Raw genomic sequence first — 21,421 nt, forward strand, 5'->3', positions numbered from 1 at the left:
CAACAAAATGATTTCAAACAAATACAGAATTCCACAAGTATAAAAAGTAAAATAGACAAAAAGCAGATGCTCATCACGATGCCTTACTTAACAATGAAACACGAAAAATTGGTCCCCATCAGACCAATCAGGGGGATAAAGAAATCTGGTCTCGGCTTACCAAGGCAGAAGTCGTCGTGCGTCTCCTAAAATAACCCAAAATGTGAGTGTGGCTTGGTCGACCTCTCCAAATGAGCTCTCCACAGCTTGGCTCGTTTCCACTGCCAGCGCCTTGCCTCGCCATGCACCCACCCACAAACAGGCTTGAACACCAAACGACGTCACGTGATCACCCCCATGAACCAAGAAACAAGAACCAAGTACCGAACAGAACAAGCAGCAACAGTCCAACTGTCACCAACTTCAGTTGCTCCTACCCCCAACCATCAGCAGGATCTCGTACAAACTGCCAACAAGGCAGTCCTGCTGTCCTTTTATCGGAGACCAGTGTAAGCAGTGCCTCAAACAGACTTCAGCCAAAGCCAGCTTGCCTATTGGCACATCGCTGCGTGTGACCTCCAACCGTCCATCCTCGCAGTGACGCTGCACGTGACGCATTCTCTCCTGACCAAATGAGATGCAACTCCCAATTAACACAGGCCTGGCTTACGATGCCATTTTCGGGGCGCTGGACGAACGCCAGAAAGCAGCCATCCACCGGAACACCGAGCAGAAACACGAAGCGACCACAACGTCAACGGCAATTATCACCTCTTTGTTCAGCCTGACACAAAGAAGAGTCAGTATCCAGAGAGCTGCTGAACAGGGTGTCGATCGCCGATGGAAAAAGGTGGGACTTGAGGAAAATGATCCAAGACCACAGCCATGTTTGACCGTCAAAATGAACTGTCCAGGAAAATCTTGCGGTGTGATGACTCAAATGGCCTGCAAGTCCAATGTGAAAATGACAACCAAAATAAAATGTGAAAATACATCGTGTATTCCCAAGCCAATGTGTCTTGATGGAAAGGGAATCGACAAGTATCCATTGGGCGAAGGGTTATCTTATAGCATGCACGATTGGTGAATACCGCTCATGCAGAACTGAAAACTGATGTAAAATCATACGTCATGAACGTGTTGTAAAGAGGAAGAGGTTGTCACGAAAGAAAGAAAGGGAACCTGTTCTCTGCCCTCCTCCAGCACATCAAAAAGTTTGACTCCCACCACACAAGGTGATGGGTTTATTCTCAGCATGCATTTATGGAAATAACTGCCTGAGGTCAGGTCAGGTCAGGTCAGGTAGGGGAGCATGCGCCAGAGAAGCGCGGAGCTTTCCACGAGTCCTCCAGGGGCCTCCGTCTGGCCATCCCCAGGCAGATGCATGGTCCATCCCCATCTGCTTGAGATGCCGATCAACCCGCTGCAACCACGAGGCATGTGGTTGGCCCATTGGCCTCCTTCACTGACGAGCCTCCCTCGCTAAAATAATCTGGTGAGTCTGATCAGCGTCAGGAAAACGAGGCACATGTCCATACAGCCACAGCTGACACTCACGGACTATGCAGGTAACAAATCACATTTGAGTCTCGCTCAGCAACCGCTCATTTGACACAAAGTCCGACCAGTGAGAGCCAAGGATTCTACGAAGAGACCTGGCACCAAAGTAATTCAGTCTCCATCTCAGATCCATGGTCAGAGTCAAAGTCTCACATCCATAGAGCAAGACTGGAAGCACCAAGGACCTGAAGACTCAGACTTCCGTACTCCTGTACTGATACTGGCATCGCCACAGCCCATGATCCAGTGAATCCATGACTCTCCAGGCCCAACCCAGACGTCTATTGACTTCTGGCTCACAGCCAGCAGAGACATGAATATCACTGCCAAGTTAAGTGAATCTCTCCACGACCTCAACATCCTCACCACAAACAGGACAGCAGCATCCAAGATGTCATTGAAAGCCTCGACCTTAGTTTTGACCCATTCAGCACCTCGAGAGCCCCCAAAAGGATCTCATGAGTCTCCGCAAAGATAACTGCAACATTTGCGAAATCAAGGTCAGAGATCTTGACATTCCCAAATGATGCACTGCAGCTTGATCTCTCAGACATCCTCCCCAGAATCCAGTCCATACAAGTGCTGAAAAGTGTGGGGGCCAGGACACACCCCTGACGAACTCCAGTAACAACTGAAACTAAGTCAGAGCTGGCACCACCACATCTCACAGTACTCTCAGTACCATAGTAGAGTTCAGACATCAGATCGATCAGATTGGTGGCACCCCACAAAGACCAAGAATCCTCCACAGGGCATCCCAATTCACTGAAGCAAACGATTTACAGAGATCAACATAGGCTGCAAGCAGCCCCTCCCGAAACTCTCGTCTGCGTTCAGTGAGGACACGAAAAGCAAGGATACGGTCAATCGTTGACCTCATTGGTGGAAAGCCTGACTGCTCTGGATGCTGGTGCTCAAGCAGATGGTGGCGAACCCTATCAAGAATTATCCGAGCAAAGTCCTTGCCCGGCATTGAGAGCAGCGTCACCCCTCGGTCGTTGTTGCAGTCTTGGAGATCACCCATCCCTTTTGAAGAGGGGCCTTGTCCCTCTCTGGAGTCAGTTTGGATGATGCCTGTGTTCCAGGCAGAACACAGAACTGCATGCAACGACACGAGTCCGGCATTTCAACCAGCCTTGAGAATTTAAGCATGGATGCCACAGATCCCTGGAGCTTTACCCCATTTCAACCGGTTCACCGCACCATGTGTTTCCACAAATGAAGGTGGACCACAGTTGATTGGAGGGTGAGCAACAGGGATTGTAACAATGCTGGTGTTGGCTTTGTGGTTCGGGTGGTGGCTTGGGATCACAGGGTGCTGAGTTCAAGCCCTGTTGGCCGCTGAATTAATTCACCAGGGGGGTTGACTCAGCCCGTCATCCTTCCAAGGTTGGCGAAATGAGTACCAGTGTGTACTGGTGGAGGGACTGCATCAGCGACACAGTCTTGCTTCCAAGAAATGATAGCGACCCCAGCAGCGAAGCTGCCATGCGCAAGAACATGAAGGGATTGTTCCACCCCTGACGTACTGTTACGAATCTGGAACCCATTGCACACAACATTCAGGTCCCCATAGATCAGTTATATCGGTAAGTATGCGTTTCCAGTTGGGTTCCCATCCCTAATCAAATGGGAATTAAATGTTCATGCGCTGTGGAGTTATTTTGACAGTGAGGGTTTTCTTTTACATTTTACACCCCTTACAACGACAACACCTTCCTCAACACGATCGCCATTGGACACGCGGCCAGAGGTGATGAGGTGGGCGGAGCCACAAACGCCACGGCTCGGGATTCCGCCCAGAAGGGTGGGAGTTGCCCCACCGACCCTGCGCCTGTCCAATGGAGGGTGGCCAGGGAATCACGCGATGGTTCCGACCAATGAGAGGGCGGGTGAACAGAAGAAGAGTCCCCCCTCCGAGAGAAAAAGCGTTGTGATGTTGGGACGAACGAGAGAGATTGGTCAGATCCTGGCGCCAGCGTCTGCTCTCGTCCTGTCACCGGAGATTGCTCTGGTCCTGTCGCCGGCGTCTGCTCTGATCTGATCTGATCCCGACATTGCGGCTGATCTGGGTGAGCACGAATCGCCTCTCACCGAGTTGCCCGAGCGCTGGTCGCATCTCGTGGACGCTGGGCTTGTCGCCTCTCGACACGGCTGGTCTCGTCCTGGTTCGCTCGTCTCGTCGAAGACCGCACGAGGCGGGAGGGTTCCGTGTGTTTATTTTGGGTGTGCATCTGTCTGTGGGCCCGTCTGTAAGTAGAAATTATTGAAGTGCTTTTTGCTTGCACATTGACTGCATTCCTTTTATAGTCGGTTTAATTCTGCTCTGCGTTTCCCCTTTCCCTTTTGTGAATAAATACCCCATTTGTTACATATTTCAGTTCGTTGCTGTGTTTTCTTCCATTGGCTTAGCGTGACACGTGTTGGAGAAATAGTAAGGCCGTTGGAGCCGCCGTAAGGGGGCATTTGGACCGACGGAATTTGGTGACCGTCCGCTCGGGTCACACAAGGTTCGAGTACGCAAGCAGCTCGTTCCGTACGGGTGCCGTTGAGGATGTGGATCCTCTTTAAACCGCCATGTGGATCTCTAGGTATTTTGAGAATTGGCAAATAACCCTCATGGTGGATTTGACGGTTCACGGTCCAGTGAGGGACCCGTACTTGCCGGAGTTCTCCGGAAAGGTACGATATAAATTCCAGGTGCTTGGTGGAGTCGACCCTGCTGCTCCATCTGGCGGTCATGCTCGCAGCCGACTCTTGGCCCCATAACAGTACAACGCAACAGCTGGTGGATCAACCTTGTGCAACCGCTCAAAGTCACCGGTCCAGCAGGCCTTCACTTCGGACTCCACTGCCAAGAGCCAACCACACTCGGCTCTCACTGCAGTACACCAATGGATGGGCTTCGATGAATGCAATGCACAAATTCCCCTGATAGCAGCCCAATAATTACTTGACCACAGGTGACGCTCTCCCCAATCACAGATAACTTGCAAATAGGCCTCCTTGTCCACCCTTAGCGCACGTACAGTTTTACACCTCAGCTCCCTGAACAGCTCAGCTCTGCCATTCAGCCTGGCCCTGCGACTCTGATCAATGGTATCCAGTGTCCCTTGAGAGAGAAAAATTATTCTTCACCCCACGGTGACTTCCAAGACATCCACCGGCAACATCAAGAACGGTGGTCTTGAAGGCACTCCACAACTCCTCAGGATCTCCCAAAGCACCCAGACCTCCCAAATCTCCACTCAGTCTCTTCGCAAAATCCTCAGGTGCCCTCTCATCCTTGAGCTTGCCAATATTCAGCCTTGGCTGGGATGGTACCATTCTCCTGGATTTAAGGTGTAACTTTAGAGTTGCAACAACAAGCCGGTGGTGAGTATTGAGGAACTGAGCACTCCGGTAGACCCTGTAGTTCTGGATCATCCTCCAGAACATGGTTAGTCTCCTTTCCCACACCACCAGCATTGTAATACTAAGTCCAGCGATGAGCTTGTGGGCCCTGAAACCATGAACCAGCCACCCCAAGTCCATGAGTTCTTGCAAAGTCAAGGAACGACGTGCTCTTCTGGTTCACAGTTCCAGACCCATGTGGACCTCATAAACTTCACAACAGAACAACACACGTCTCATAACCATCCCTATCAGTTCCAGTCGATGCATTGAAATCCCCCAAGACGAGAAGTGCGTCTCACCTGGGGCACTGATCAACCACAGACTCGAGCGTGGCATACAATGAGTCCTTCATGGTGAGATCACTCACCTCAGTCGGAGCATATATAGACACCAGGGAAATGATACCCAAAGAGTGACGAATCCTTTGTCTCACAATACGCTCATTGACTGGTTTTACCTCACTTATCATTGGAGTCAGCTTATTGGACACAGCTTCAGCAACTCCTTGGGCATGGTAACCATCAGAGCGACCGGACCAATAGGAGGTGAAACAACCCCCCATGATCTCGCCACAATCTGCTCTCCGAACCTCAAAGAGTGCTGCAATACCGATGTCCAAACGCTTGAGCTCAGATGATAACAGAGACAGGTGATCATCCACTCTTAGGGATAGGACAGTGATGGATATTTTCAGCTCCAGTCAGACGGTTGGTGAGCTGGCGACAGCTTCAACACCTTCCAGATCCTCATAGCACCTCAACGTCTCACAGCTCCCTACAGCTGTCCGTTGGTTGCGACTCCTGGTGGCTTCTGATGGTGAGTGACGCTTTGACCGTTATTGCTGGTTCTGCTCAAGACCTGCTCTTGGCGTACCTGATTCTTGGCGTCCATGGTTCCTGGGGGTGACGACGATTGGTGTCCAAGAATGTTTGCGGGGGGTGCACGTCAAGGCAGGGCGCTGGCAACGGACTAAGGCACGCTCACACATTTCGGGATATTTTGTTTGACGCAAGACGACTCCGGCCTTGGCAAGTGAAACGGGATTTCTTTCCCCCCTTAATGATCTACTGGGTACTCTTGTCTCGTGGTAAATCGTTAAGTGAGGCACATTGAAAAGCATCTGCTCTTTGTCTGTTTTTCCATTAATGCCTGTTTAATTCTATATTTGCTCGAGAATAGTTTGATCGATTTGAATTTCCTTATTTTCACTACAAAGAAATAAAAAGTTCTTCAGTTTATTCATTTATTTTCCTTGTTAATAAATTCCTTGTTGACATTGCAACCTGTGCATGCTTGTCCTTTCCTTCCATTGATCCAACATTGTTTGAACCGAGATAGACTGGGAAACAAACCAAACAAATTAACCTGTCATAGTCAGCATGCACCAGCGGTAAATGCTCGGCCACCCTAATTAAGATCTAATCAAGATAAGATTGGTGCTTTGCCGAGGGCATGCTCTGCGTTCAGGAAGCCAGGTGACCTCTTGTTTAACAGCAAATTAGACGGTGGACATTAGAACTCGGAACTCGTTAACTGGTTGCTGTATGTGGTTGCACAACAACCCACCGTCCCACGAAGTTAATTGTAAGTGGTGGCCACAGGTCCAGGTCTTCTGAGGAGAAATAGGGATTAACCCCCTCAAAATACACTCAGTACCCGTGGCTTTAACTTTTTATCTATATATATATTTTGCATATATCCACTGGAGTTTGCATTGACCAGTGAAGTATGATGCAAAACCACCTCTTGGTTTCCCAAATTTTCATTTTGTGTAATCTTTGAGAAATTGTTTTTGGATCACCAGACATGTTCAAGAAAGGGTGTGTAAAAGTGTGTGTTCAAGAAAAGCAAATGTACACTTGTGTTGAAGAAAAGTTCAAGATTTGTATTTTTTCAATTTACGTCCACCACCGAAGGTGGACGGAGGTTGTGTTTTCACCCATGTTTGTCTGTCTGTCTGTATGTCTGTGAGCAGAATACCTCAAAAAATTATGAATGGATTCAAACGAAACTTAGTTGACATGTTTGTTGAATGATGAGGCCAAATTGATGAGATTAGGTGAACATCCAGATCTGGATACGAGAATTTCGAGAGTGATTGTTCACCATTGAGAGATGGGGACAAATCCGATTGTCCTGAACTTCCTCATGACAATTGATAGGAAAGTATATGGGGTGGGGAGGGAGTGGGGCGCAGGAGGGGGATACCAGATGAACCTGATGGAGAGAGATAATGAGCACATCATATTTGTCACCAGGATTGAAAAACATATTCCAAGTGTTTTCCCATCTTGTGATTTTGTCAAGGTCTGTGGAGAGGGAAGATGCTGCAGGATACCTTTCTGAAGAATGAAGGATGTCAACACAGGGTGAAGTTGTCAGCAAATACACAAAAGAGGATTTTCCATCGAGTGAGAGAGATCATTCATGAAGATCAGGAATAGGACTGGACCTCGAATACTGCTTTGGGGCACTCCAGCCAAAACAGGGAGAGATGGTTCTTATGCAGCCTGTGGCTGCTGGTTGCATCATTTTTCAATGAGCACAGCTGTGCCGCTGATGAACTGCCCACATTACCAGAAAGCTGGTGCTCATTTTGCCAACCTCAGGATGACAGGCTGAGTCAACCCACTTGGTGTTAATTCAACAGCAGCTTGAACTCAAGACCCAATGATCTTCTGCCATCAACTTCAACGTTAAGCCAACAGCAAGCTGGGGAGAAGATGAAAGGATTCTGTTGAGTGTCACACGTTGACTTCTGGAACAGAGGAGTCAGGAACCCATGTGTGGCGTTGGCCATGGATGCTGTAGACAGAGAGTTTGGAGAGCAAGGCAGGATGCCAGACTGCATCAAAAGCATGAGATATGATCAGAGAGACGGCTCCAATCACTTGTCTGACATTGAGGGCCTGCATCCATTGCGAGTTGAGTCGAAGCAGCATGTCCAAGGTGGAGACACCTGGTCTGAAACCAAATTAGTGAACTGAGGTGAGGTTGTTTGATTCGGAAATCATGACCGTTGACCAGCCAGAAAAGGGAAATTGGAAAACACCAAAGCAGTTGCTTCACACCTTGGCAAGGCCTAATCGAGTACTGCTGAGTACCCTGAGCGGTGTGCATGCTCCACTTTTGAATGATCATGTCGAAACATGTATTAATAAGCTGAGGGAAAAGAGAAAACATGAAAGATGAGAGAGTTGATGGAAATAGAACATAATGAAGATTTACAATCACTGTGTGCATGTTTTCAGTGGCACGGTACTTCAAGAAAAGTTGACAGTACGTTGAAGGAAATGAAGAGCTGGGAAAGTAATGGCAAACCACCCAGTGTCAGCCTTGCAAAGCAGCCAATGATATGCCTTCAGGCAGAGTATACGATCAATCAATCAACTCAAGCTGTTTCTCTGATATTTTTCCACTCACAATTGTTATCTTCTCGAATTCTGGACTCACTTGATGATGTGCAATTCTGGCATGGATAGCGTGCCTTCATTTCTGTCTTTCACTTTTCAAATTTCTCAATTCTGTCTCTCAATACCGATGTGTTTATTCTACGTACACGGTCTGTCTACCTCGAATGAAGCAATCAATGTGAACCTGAACTCGAGTATGACACTTCATTTTGCCTCGGTTTCTGTGATGTGTTGAGGTTGAATCAATTCTGTCTGAAGATTCTGACGTGGAGGAAGAACAACAACAAAGAGCATTAACTAATATAATCTTCATTTTGCGTGCAGAGAAAGACAGCTTGATTAGAAAACAAACACATTCCGCATCACGCGCAATTGCCACAGGTTCGGTGCGCCGTGCTCGATGGGCACAAAAAGGCTTCCAAATGAAAGTTGTTGCCACTCCTTGTGCATAGGGACTCGATTGGAAACACCAACCCCACCCTCACCTGTACAACACTCCGTAACATTTGGATAAACACCCCCAACACTCTCCCCACCCACGGCAACCCTCAAGTATTATGCCCATTGAATAAAAACTTCTTCCTTTGAAAGCCTTTGAAAATGTATTGAAATGCTTCTCCTCCCTTGTTTATCTGGCATCAGCACCCAACATGGTCTTCTTTTTCTTCTTCTTCTTCAACATAGGCACATTTTGTAAACCTGTCTCTCATGGAAATGGTGCTTCTGTCATCCCTTCTCTGGTTGCTGCAGATCGACCTTTCTCCGTGCCTTTAACAAAAATGCTGTTCACCCATCCCACGATGTTCATCTCAGAAAGTTAAATGTGGGAATCTTGGGAAGTTGTTAGCAAAGGTTGTCTGCACACAACAAACAAATCCTGTTCACATTCTTTTGTAGTCAAAACCCTCCGTGTCAATGCTTTCCCAAACATCAACGACCAGCCCACCTCCTTCCACGTGTCCCACTCTTCAGCATTGCCACACTTCATGTCTCTTCTTTCTGCATCCCCTTCACGCCATCCTCTCCAAGCTCCCCGCCAACTCACCCCCTCTCATCTCACCTCCCCACTCTTCCTGCCCCTCTCAGTTTCCCTCTCATCTCAAAATCAACCAATCCTGCTCCATTCCACCCACAACTTCTCAGCCGAAGCCCACTCAAAACCTTCAACCCTCTCCCTCATTGTGTGTCCCTCAAACATCTGAGACCTCCGCTCCATCTGTCAAATCTCCCAATCCAAGGTGCAAATTACAGCACAGACATGAAATGTTCAACAGAATCCTTTCTCCCACTGTCCATGCCGATACGAGTGGTAAACAAACTACTTTTTGCATGCGGATAATTAAAATGTGCTATTAAACACGGAACATTTTGGAATTTGTGAATCAGAACTTAAAAAAATGGAAAGCCTCATGAAAAGCAAATCCAACTGAGAGTAATCTCAGTTCTTCCACAAAGCTCAGAACAAATGTGTCGGCCCTCAGGAGAGCCAGAAAACAACATTGTTCAAATCTCAAGTCTGAACTCTGAAACCTCTCTCCCTCCTCCAAATCCTGGTGGCATCCACTCAGAGTTTCTGGTGTATGTGCTCCCTCCATGCCGACCCTCACATCAAATGGCTGCTCAGCTGACATTGCACGTGAAAAGGCTGAATGTTTAAACTCCGTGTTTGCTTCTAAATCTTGTGCCCCAAACCCATCACTTACTGTATCCACTTCACCCAGTTGTTTCTGGACTCTGTGTCCTTTTCTCTTGACAAGGTGGAGAGCTTGCCATCAAACCTCGACTCAGATTCTGCAAAAGGTCCAGATGGCATCAGCCCACGTATCCGCAAAACCTGCTCTGCTGCTCTTACTCAACCTCTCTCAGTTTTATTCACCCTCTCATTTGCTCAAGTTCATCTGCCATCTGCTTGCAAATCGGTTACCGCTCTGCATGCAAAAGGTGATGGAATCCATCAGCAAGGTTATGGAATCAATCATCGCTTCAGACATGAAATCCTTCCTCTTCTTCAATCATCAATTTGGTTTCAGACCAGGTCACTCCACCCTGCATACACTGCTTCTGCTCTCTGAAAAATGGATGGAGATCCTCAATGCTTAACATGAAATCAGAGGAATATCCTGAGACATGTGGCATGCTTTCAATACGGTCCGGCACCCTGCTCTGCTCACCAAGCTCTCTTCCTGTGGTATTGAAGGCAATCTCCACTCATGGCTCACAGACTGACTTCCTGTCGCAGCCAACGTGTGGCCCGAAATAGAGTTCTTTCAACTCCTCTTTATGTCCAGGCTGGAGTTGCTCAAGGCAGCGATCTGCGACCTGTTATATTTCTGGTTTTCATCAATGATCTGTCTGACTCGATCGAAATCCTCTTTATCTCTCTGCTGATGACGCCACCCTCGGCCATACCATCTGTCATCCCTCAGATCGGCAAGCAGAAGTCTCTGCAGATCTGGATAAAACACAAACTGGTCAAACACGTGGAACATGTCTTTCAATCGTGACAAATCTCTCAATCACTCTGTCTCTCCGTAAGGACCGTCTGAACCCACCCCACCAATCCACATTCTCAACAATCCTCTTGAAGAAACCTTTTCATTCAAGCTTCTGTGTCTCGCCAACTGCCACGATCTTTTCTGGGAAATCAACATTGCCAAACTGGCCTCCAAATCCAGTTGCTGACGAGGCACTTCCGTTGTGCAAAGTCCTTCCCAGACCCACATGAGCTCCTGACCACATGCAAAGCTTTCGTCGTCAACATGATGGAGTATTGTTCTCCCCTATGGGCCGGTGCTCCGGCCTCTCACCTTTCTCGGATTCACGCTGTGGAAGGCGAGGCATTGAGAATCATTGGTCTCTCCCGCAGTGAGGCTGAGTCGTTGAGCCTCTCACTCACTCTCTCACCACAGGCAGGTCAGTGGTTTTTCTGTCTTCTACTGTCTCCTCTCTGGTCTCACCCCCCTTGTGTGTTTGCGATATGCCCCCCCCCGGCAATATATTTATGCAGAGTGCTCAAGGTGTCCGCCAACAACCCCCTTCTGGAAAAAACTACCAAAATCACCAATCACTGCTCATCTTCCCTCTTTCATTTCACTTTTTTCTGCCTTTGTAACAAACTCCCACACTCTCTTCAATCCCACTCCTCCCTCCAGCTCTTCAAAAGAGCTGTTCACCATTACTTCCAATTTTACCCATCCAAAACCACGATCTTTTCCACGCTGTTAATCCAACCGAAACCCACCTCCTTCAATCCAATTCCCTGCTTTCCTTCCCCAAAGTTCCCTGTCGTGTGAGGTTCTGAAAGTCCCTGTGGTGTCCATCTTGTTTACCCCACATTCTCCACCCCATCCCTCTCCCTTCCAGAGCTCTCTCAAAGTCTCTCTTCCCTACCGTTTTGTCCTTCCCTCTCCCCCACCCCCCCCCCTTGTCTCCTGCCCACCTTGTGCGTTGTGTTTTCGCTCTCAAACGAGCCTCGACAATGTATACAAAAAAAAAACATTCAATGGGAACCGAGAATCTAAACGTTTTCAATACAAAATTGTTCCAAAAGAGATTCCTCAAGTTCGAAGAAAAAAAAAACACATTCATGGTTGTACATCAAGGTATTTCTTGACATGCTCAAGTGTTTCAAATAGTAACATACCAGACTCAGGTGTTAATCCATCATCCTGATTGTGGAGGTTGCAGACATCACTTAAATTGTTTTCCCAGAAACCAGGAATATTTTCCAGCTGCACATTTTGGAATCCAATAAACTTTTTGCAGAAACTGGAAAGTTCTCGAACAACATTCTCCAAGTTGATGAAGAGACTTCCCAACAGAGAAGAGCCTGCAAGCTGGACAACCTGCGGCTTGAAAAAAGATTCCACAAATTTACAGAAGTCGGCATACATTGCAAATTTAAATTTCTCTTTGGCGAGAGAGAGGAGCTCTGTTCGCAATACATCAGAGTCTGTACAAACTCGAAGAACCTTCCGATTCTCAATTCCAAGTATATTGATCACTGCTTGAGCTGTTTCTGCTCTCACACCTTGTGATTGGAGCCATTCCAAGAAGTTGTCCATTTCACCGATGACCTGCCAGGGACACAATACATATGTAAACAAAGGACAAAAAAAACTCTGTATTTGTTCCAATCAATGCAGGGTTTTGCAGTCAGTTTGATCACCCCATGTGGGCTGTCAGGATGGACTTGAGGGAGACACACTTGCACCCGAGTTGTCCAGCTTGGGTTTGAATCCCGACATGGCAACAAGCTGTGTCCGTGGTGTTTCACAGATAGGGAAAGGGATCAATGTGTGTGCCGTCCTTCGGATGAACGTTCAACTGGGCATCCCCTCTCACAGCATGAGTGGGTGGACATTAAAGATCCGATGGAATCTTTCTCTAAGAGTAGGCGAGCTATCACTGGCACGCTGGGCAAATTCCAATTTTTTTCTTGAATATACAGAGGGCACTACATCAGTGGCACAGCCACAATCACAGCAATGATGCAACCAGCAGTAAAAACGAACAAAACTAGAGGGGGAGCACTCGGGAGAGTGCAAAACCTCCGCCGCCAATACTGCTGGGTCACTCAAGTGAACCTTATATGTTCAGGCCCTGTCACACCTTGAGGTTTTAGGCAGCAATGGCAACGTATAAAAATGTATGTAAAATGCTGGCGGACGCTGAAATTTTGATGTTTTTTTTTTTAAGTTTTTGGCGCATTCATAACGTGTTGATCGTTTGCATAACATATCAGTAACGGGCACGGAACGTTTCGTTGTGTTATACATAACTTTTACCAACGAATGCTTACCTTGTGGTCGGCGTTCAAAACCGATGACAAACAAGAGTTTAACTTACCCTTTGCGTGCTATACGTATCGCCGGCGAACTCGTGGCGTAGCCAGTTAAGAACTTGCCAGACGCCGATTGAAATCAAAACTGCCTGAGAATTTGAAGTGTCAACATCGCAGTCACACCTTGACGATTTTGCCAGCGTATGCCATTCGATGAAAAATGTGTTTACAACGCTAGGCATACGTCAGATACGCTACAGGTAAGTTGTGTCTACGTTTAGAGTATGCTGGAAATCATTGAAGTTCGCTGGCATATTACCTTGTCCGTTTGGTACGTCGTGAAATTTCAAGCATGCTGAAAATTTTAAGACGTACTCGACGTCAGGCTAACACGTTTCGCATGCGTTGGCTTCTGTTCCTAGCACGTTCCGCAATCGTTTAAACACGGCGAACACACGTTACTTGGAGGTTACTCATTAGTCGAAACACGTCAAGGTAATGGCCAACATACTTGAAACCAAATTTCTAATCGATGAGCAACGTGCTTTGAACAAATGAGTAGCGTCAGCTGAGCCGATGTTTAACATGCTTGGAAACTATGAGTAGCGTGCATTGAAACTATGTATAACTGGCCTTAAACCAATGACTGGCGTGCTATGAACGTAAGAGTGACGTGCGTTTTCCCTATGAGTAGCATGTTTTGAACCGAAGTAAAACGTGCTTCTCACCTTTGAGTAACATGCTATCAACCTCTTTGTAACGTATGTCAAACGCACATTGTCGTATGTAGACGAATTAAATTGACGTATTCTGGACAACCATAGAACTTACTGAAAGTGTTTCTCAATTACTTCTCCCGTGTACTGGCGTATTGGCAGCGTTTCGGGAAATTGGTATATACTAGTACGTGCCCGTAAAAATTTTTTTAATAATAATAAATAAATAAACAAACCACACAGGCCATTTCTTCGCTCTCACGTGCCCGTACGTGCGTGACCCGGAAGTTCGATATTATTCGCAGTTACGATTGTTCGCAATTTATTTTTAATACCCAATTATTCAATTAGCGCCAACATATTTTACCTTTTCGCAATGTCGTGGCAAGGAAAAACAAAAAGAGAAGAGAGAGAAAAAATTTACTTCCTGGTTCGGAGCATGCCAGCACTCTGATGTTCCCAAAATTTAAACACCGTCTAATATGAAAACGATCATAACTTGGGCCATTGTGTTAATCTATAAATGCGCATAAGAAATCGAGAAATTATTAGAATACACGAAGTCATCACTCTCCGGAAGCTCGTACGTTGCAACCCGTAATGGGGAACGTGGCTGTGCTTCCCTTCCCCATCGGCCACGCCCACGCAATAACGTGTCTTGTCATTGGTTTGGTAAATAAATGGCCATAACTGAGGAAGCACTTGTCCGATTAATATCAAACCTTGAAAAGGCACATCCTCAGGTCCCCAACAATATACCTGGCAAGTTTCAATTAGATCGGACCAGAGGTTGTCGAGAAACAGCGGTCACACACACACACACACACACACACACACACACACACACACACACACACACACACACACACACACACACACACACACACACACACACACACACACACACACACACACACACAGCTGGAATTAAAGATAGATAAATGGGCTTCACAATAAAAACCCATCATTGTTTCAGACTCCATGGTGAGTAGATGTGAACGCCGGTAGTATCAATACTATTACTAGTAGTAGGTGTGGGTGACAGTAATAATAGTCGTAGTCGTGGTAGTAGCATTGGAAGTCGCTGAATGTCTATGTCAGTAGTAGTATGTGAACGTGATGTGGAGGCTGTGGGGGATGATGGATCCTCGTTGCGTCAACGAATAGGAGAATACTTTGCACCATTGTTCGATGTTCTGAAAGGGCTAATTTTTTTTCCTCATTCCAAAGATGAAATATTTTTGTTTTACGATTGAAATTATTAAAAAAAGACTTTGAGAAATGCATAATGTATTCGTAATGAACACAGAACGGTTCGATAACATAGATTAGTTATACCAACGATTGCTTATCGTGTTTTAGGCGTCCACAGCCTATGCCCAACGATAGTCGAACACATGCATAACGTGGGAGCGCATCGTTTACGATTACGTGACGTTTGCTATCCATTGACTACCACTAAACTATTTTAATAAACGGCTGTCACTCGCCTATTGTTTTTTGACGCTGGTGCAAGGCAATTCAAATCGTTTCCATTTAACGAGTTAACTTGCTGTCACTCGCCCATTGTTTTTGGACGCTGGTGCTCGGCAATTGAAATCGTTTCCATTGAACGAGTTAAATCGCTTCCACTGGACTATTGAAATGATTTCATAATAATGCTTGGTTATCCTTGGACCCACTCTGGCTTGCAGCTCATCGAACATCGCTGGAGGCATTCGCAGGAAGTTCATGAAGGATGCATGGTCCTCGTTCCGGAGTTCCACCATGAGCTGGTCATATATGCCGTAATGGCGTTGCCTACCGATCCATGGTCTGACCCAGTTCCTTCTCCTCCGTTCACGTCATCTTCTCCCGGCTCAATTGGCACGCAACTGGTGCAGTGTCAACTCAATGAGGTCAGGTTGATGTTCGAGGACAGGTAGGTATTGTCGTCTCAGCCTTGCCGTATCCTCCACCTCTCGGAATGACATCAACATGGACTCATCACGAAGTCTTAAAAAAAAAAGACGGGTTCCTCCTGTGAAGGCCCTTTTTATATACCAATTCCCCAAATCGCTGCGAATACGCCATTCTCCGTCAGCTGTTTGTTAGAAACGCGTTCAGTAAGTTCTGTGGTCGTCCTGAAGACATCAAATACGTCTACATACGTATTTGTTCGTAGGACATGCTCTACAACTAATTCCCAAGCACGTGACTCGTAGATTATAAATAAGTCACGGGTTCCCGAAACATTACTTTGATGTGTTTCGATGTATGAGAAACTTTCTAGTTGCGCATTGCGAGCTGTGAACAACGTTCGTGTCGCGTGCTTATTAAACGTTACCTAGAGTTTATGAATAAGTTTCGGGGACGCAAATGTTCCCTCAACGCGTTTCCACATTTGAGTAACATATAAATAACGTGTGTCAACAATCGCATAACATGCCGAAACCTTATGGCCAGCGTCGCGGAACGTGTGAGCCAAACGCCGAGTGCGTCGTAAAATTTTAAGCATACGAAAAGTTGAGTAAAACCACAAAGTTCAACGATTAAAGCCAGTGTACTATGACTCATGGCAGTGTTTTTCAGCGTGCTCTTAATGAATACAAAACCTACCCATAACGTATTCGACGTGTGCCAGCGTATTAGGCAAATTTTTCATAAATCGGCACAGGTTGGCTGAATCGTCAAGGTGTGACAGCCCCTTTATTCATTAAATATGATGTCAACAGTGCTGACAGAGTCAGAGTTCTTTTCACCAACATTTTTTTGGGGGCGGGGGGGGGGGGTGGAAATCATTTACAACATGTAAAAATGAAAAAAAAAAAAATCGAAATTTTGTTGAAAAAAATTGCAAAATTTTTTTTTCCTCGAACAATTTTTTTTGGGGGGTTGGAAATCACTTAAAATATGTCAAACTGCAAAAAAAAAAACTTTTTTTAACTCGAACAATTTTTTTTGGGGGGGGTTGGGAATCACTGAAAACATGAAGAAAAGCAAAAAAAAAAATTTCTAACAATTTTTTTTGGGGGGGGGTTGGAAATCACTTCAAACATGTAGAAATGCAAAAAAAAAAAAATTCTCTATTTTTTGGGGGAAGGGTAAAAAAAATGTTTGGAGGTGGGTTGGAAATCACTTAAAACGTAAAAATACAAAAAATATATATATTTTTTTCTCGAACAATTTTTTCTTTGGGGGGGGGGGGAGGGGGACGAAAGTCCAAAATTTACTGGCATGATCCTTGGACCATACCTAACCCCCCAGCCAAGTTTCGTCGAAATCCGAAGGGTTTTTCCGTAATACTGTTCAAAAACAAACAAACAAACAGAAAGGGGTGAAAACAGTGACCTCCATCCATCTTCGAAGATGGCGGAGGTTAATGAAAGAACCAAAAATGAAAGTGCCACCCGACCACTCCCACCCTAATTATTGTTTCATCAAGAAGCATAAAACCAATGTCCATGGAAAAAACGGCATTGCATCAACAGTAACACCATGACTATACAAAACAAGGACAAAACAAGCAGAAAATCCATGGAAGGGAAGAACCTGTTATTGCTTTTCTTCTTTCTCATTTCCCTTTCATGGACAACCAGCAGGATTAAATCAAAAAGCTGCCACGAGGGCAGAAGAGCTCTTTGTGAGCAAAGAGCCATCCATATCTGGTGCCAACTGCATCAAGTAACATCCTCCTGCAGTTACCTTTCCAAGGAGGTTGGTCGCAGTATTTGTACTCCAGCCACCACAAAACAAACTGTTGTGTGCGTTGTGGTGGTGCTGAGGTATCGCTCACCAGACGAGTCTCCTCAAGGTTAATCTGAGGCATCCCTTTGGTTGGGTGTCTGGAATATCCCATCCTTAAGTGATGGGGATGGGCAAGACATTTGCCAGGGGGGAAGGCAGACGGAAGCCGCTGAAGTACAAGTTGAAAGTGGACGCAACAATGCATTATGGCACATGCTTCAAATGAATGAATTAATGAATTTCGCTTCATACAGTGTGAGCTCTGCTGCTTCGAATCTGCTACTGTCCCCACCCAGGGGTGGCCCGAGATGAAATGATGCCCCACACAAGAATTGTATTCGGAGCCCCCTCTCCATTTGTCCAATATGTGAAAACCTCATGAGGTGCCATGGGGTGGTGAGGGCAGGCAGTGTTGAGGCGACGGTGAGGGCAGGCAGTGGTGAGGCGACGGTGAGTGAGGCAGTGGTGCGGCGACGGTGAGGGCAGGCAGTGGTGCGGCGACGGTGAGGGCAGGAAGTGGTGCGGCGACGGTGAGGGCAGGAAGTGGTGAGGCGACCGGTGAGGGCAGGAAGTGGTGAGGCGACCGGTGAGGGCAGGAAGTGGTGAGGCGACCGGTGAGGGCACGCAGTGGTGAGCGACCGGTGAGGGCACGCAGTGGTGAGCGACCGGTGAGGGCACGCAGTGGTGAGCGACCGGTGAGGGCACGCAGTGGTGAGCGACCGGTGAGGGCACGCAGTGGTGAGCGACCGGTGAGGGCACGCAGTGGTGAGCGACCGGTGAGGGCACGCAGTGGTGAGCGACCGGTGAGGGCACGCAGTGGTGAGCGACCGGTGAGGGCACGCAGTGGTGAGCGACCGGTGAGGGCACGCAGTGGTGAGCGACCGGTGAGGGCACGCAGTGGTGAGCGACCGGTGAGGGCACGCAGTGGTGAGCGACCAGTGAGGGCACGCAGTGGTGAGCGACCAGTGAGGGCACGCAGTGGTGAGCGACCAGTGAGGGCACGCAGTGGTGAGCGACCAGTGAGGGCACGCAGTGGTGAGCGACCAGTGAGGGCACGCAGTGGTGAGCGACCAGTGAGGGCACGCAGTGGTGAGCGACCAGTGAGGGCAGGCAGTGGTGAGGCGACCAGTGAGGGCAGGCAGTGGTGAGGAGACAGTGAGGGCAGGCAGTGGTGAGGAGACAGTGAGGGCAGGCAGTGGTGAGGAGACAGTGAGGGCAGGCAGTGGTGAGGAGACAGTGAGGGCAGGCAGTGGTGAGGCGACAGTGAGGGCAGGCAGTGGTGAGGCGACAGTGAGGGCAGGCAGTGGTGAGGCGACAGTGAGGGCAGGCAGTGGTGAGGCGACAGTGAGGGCAGGCAGTGGTGAGGCGACAGTGAGGGCAGGCAGTGGTGAGGCGACAGTGAGGGCAGGCAGTGGTGAGGCGACAGTGAGGGCAGGCAGTGGTGAGGCGACAGTGAGGGCAGGCAGTGGTGAGGCGACAGTGAGGGCAGGCAGTGGTGAGGCGACAGTGAGGGCAGGCAGTGGTGAGGCGACAGTGAGGGCAGGCAGTGGTGAGGCGACAGTGAGGGCAGGCAGTGGTGAGGCGACAGTGAGGGCAGGCAGTGGTGAGGCGACAGTGAGGGCAGGCAGTGGTGAGGCGACAGTGAGGGCAGGCAGTGGTGAGGCGACAGTGAGGGCAGGCAGTGGTGAGGCGACAGTGAGGGCAGGCAGTGGTGAGGCGACAGTGAGGGCAGGCAGTGGTGAGGCGACAGTGAGGGCAGGCAGTGGTGAGGCGACAGTGAGGGCAGGCAGTGGTGAGGCGACAGTGAGGGCAGGCAGTGGTGAGGCGACAGTGAGGGCAGGCAGTGGTGAGGCGACAGTGAGGGCAGGCAGTGGTGAGGCGACAGTGAGGGCAGGCAGTGGTGAGGCGACAGTGAGGGCAGGCAGTGGTGAGGCGACAGTGAGGGCAGGCAGTGGTGAGGCGACAGTGAGGGCAGGCAGTGGTGAGGCGACAGTGAGGGCAGGCAGTGGTGAGGCGACAGTGAGGGCAGGCAGTGGTGAGGCGACAGTGAGGGCAGGCAGTGGTGAGGCGACAGTGAGGGCAGGCAGTGGTGAGGCGACAGTGAGGGCAGGCAGTGGTGAGGCGACAGTGAGGGCAGGCAGTGGTGAGGCGACAGTGAGGGCAGGCAGTGGTGAGGCGACAGTGAGGGCAGGCAGTGGTGAGGCGACAGTGAGGGCAGGCAGTGGTGAGGCGACAGTGAGGGCAGGCAGTGGTGAGGCGACAGTGAGGGCAGGCAGTGGTGAGGCGACAGTGAGGGCAGGCAGTGGTGAGGCGACAGTGAGGGCAGGCAGTGGTGAGGCGACAGTGAGGGCAGGCAGTGGTGAGGCGACAGTGAGGGCAGGCAGTGGTGAGGCGACAGTGAGGGCAGGCAGTGGTGAGGCGACAGTGAGGGCAGGCAGTGGTGAGGCGACAGTGAGGGCAGGCAGTGGTGAGGCGACAGTGAGGGCAGGCAGTGGTGAGGCGACCAGTGAGGGCAGGCAGTGGTGAGGCGACCAGTGAGGGCAGGCAGTGGTGAGGCGACCAGTGAGGGCAGGCAGTGGTGAGGCGACCAGTGAGGGCAGGCAGTGGTGAGGCGACCATTGAGGGCAGGCAGTGGTGAGGCGACAGTGAGGGCAGGCAGTGGTGAGGCGACAGTGAGGGCAGGCAGTGGTGAGGCGACAGTGAGGGCAGGCAGTGGTGAGGCGACAGTGAGGGCAGGCAGTGGTGAGGCGACCAGTGAGGGCACGCAGTGGTGAGCGACCAGTGAGGGCACGCAGTGGTGAGCGACCAGTGAGGGCACGCAGTGGTGAGCGACCAGTGAGGGCACGCAGTGGTGAGCGACCAGTGAGGGCACGCAGTGGTGAGCGACCAGTGAGGGCACGCAGTGGTGAGCGACCAGTGAGGGCACGCAGTGGTGAGCGACCAGTGAGGGCACGCAGTGGTGAGCGACCAGTGAGGGCACGCAGTGGTGAGCGACCAGTGAGGGCACGCAGTGGTGAGCGACCAGTGAGGTCAGGCAGTGGTGAGGCGACCAGTGAGGTCAGGCAGTGGTGAGGCGACCAGTGACGGCAGGCAGTGGTGAGGAGACAGTGAGGGCAGGCAGTGGTGAGGAGACAGTGAGGGCAGGCAGTGGTGAGGCGACAGTGAGGGCAGGCAGTGGTGAGGCGACAGTGAGGGCAGGCAGTGGTGAGGCGACAGTGAGGGCAGGCAGTGGTGAGGCGACAGTGAGGGCAGGCAGTGGTGAGGCGACAGTGAGGGCAGGCAGTGGTGAGGCGACAGTGAGGGCAGGCAGTGGTGAGGCGACCAGTGAGGGCAGGCAGTGGTGAGGCGACCAGTGAGGGCAGGCAGTGGTGAGGCGACCAGTGAGGGCAGGCAGTGGTGAGGCGACCAGTGAGGGCAGGCAGTGGTGAGGCGACCAGTGAGGGCAGGCAGTGGTGAGGCGACCAGTGAGGGCAGGCAGTGGTGAGGCGACCAGTGAGGGCAGGCAGTGGTGAGGCGACCGTGAGGGCAGGCAGTGGTGAGGCGACCGTGAGGGCAGGCAGTGGTGAGGCGACCGTGAGGGCAGGCAGTGGTGAGGCGACCGTGAGGGCAGGCAGTGGTGAGGCGACCAGTGAGGGCAGGCAGTGGTGAGGCGACCAGTGAGGGCACGCAGTGGTGAGGCGACCAGTGAGGGCACGCAGTGGTGAGCGACCAGTGAGGGCACGCAGTGGTGAGCGACCAGTGAGGGCACGCAGTGGTGAGCGACCAGTGAGGGCACGCAGTGGTGAGCGACCAGTGAGGGCACGCAGTGGTGAGCGACCAGTGAGGGCACGCAGTGGTGAGCGACCAGT

General features: G+C 49.7%; 1 protein-coding gene across 1 annotated transcript in view; it reads right to left on the reverse strand.

The window, feature by feature from the left end:
- LOC147006592 (uncharacterized) overlaps nucleotides 1-21,421 on the reverse strand; it is a 96,430-nt gene that overhangs the window by 10,626 nt on the left and 64,383 nt on the right. Inside the window, exons 3-4 of the mRNA XM_085868472.1 lie at nucleotides 17,532-17,686; nucleotides 11,992-12,424 (exon numbers count right to left, since the gene is read on the reverse strand). Coding sequence (XP_085724598.1) covers nucleotides 11,992-12,412 — 421 coding nt within the window. The 5' untranslated portion in view covers nucleotides 12,413-12,424; nucleotides 17,532-17,686. The remainder of the gene's footprint in view (nucleotides 1-11,991; nucleotides 12,425-17,531; nucleotides 17,687-21,421) is intronic.

This window comes from Eptatretus burgeri, unplaced genomic scaffold (assembly GCF_056783735.1).
Source record: "Eptatretus burgeri isolate ZD-2024b unplaced genomic scaffold, Ebu_testis_v1 Ebu_testis_scaffold_3162, whole genome shotgun sequence".
In the NCBI taxonomy this organism is placed as follows: domain Eukaryota; kingdom Metazoa; phylum Chordata; class Myxini; order Myxiniformes; family Myxinidae; genus Eptatretus; species Eptatretus burgeri.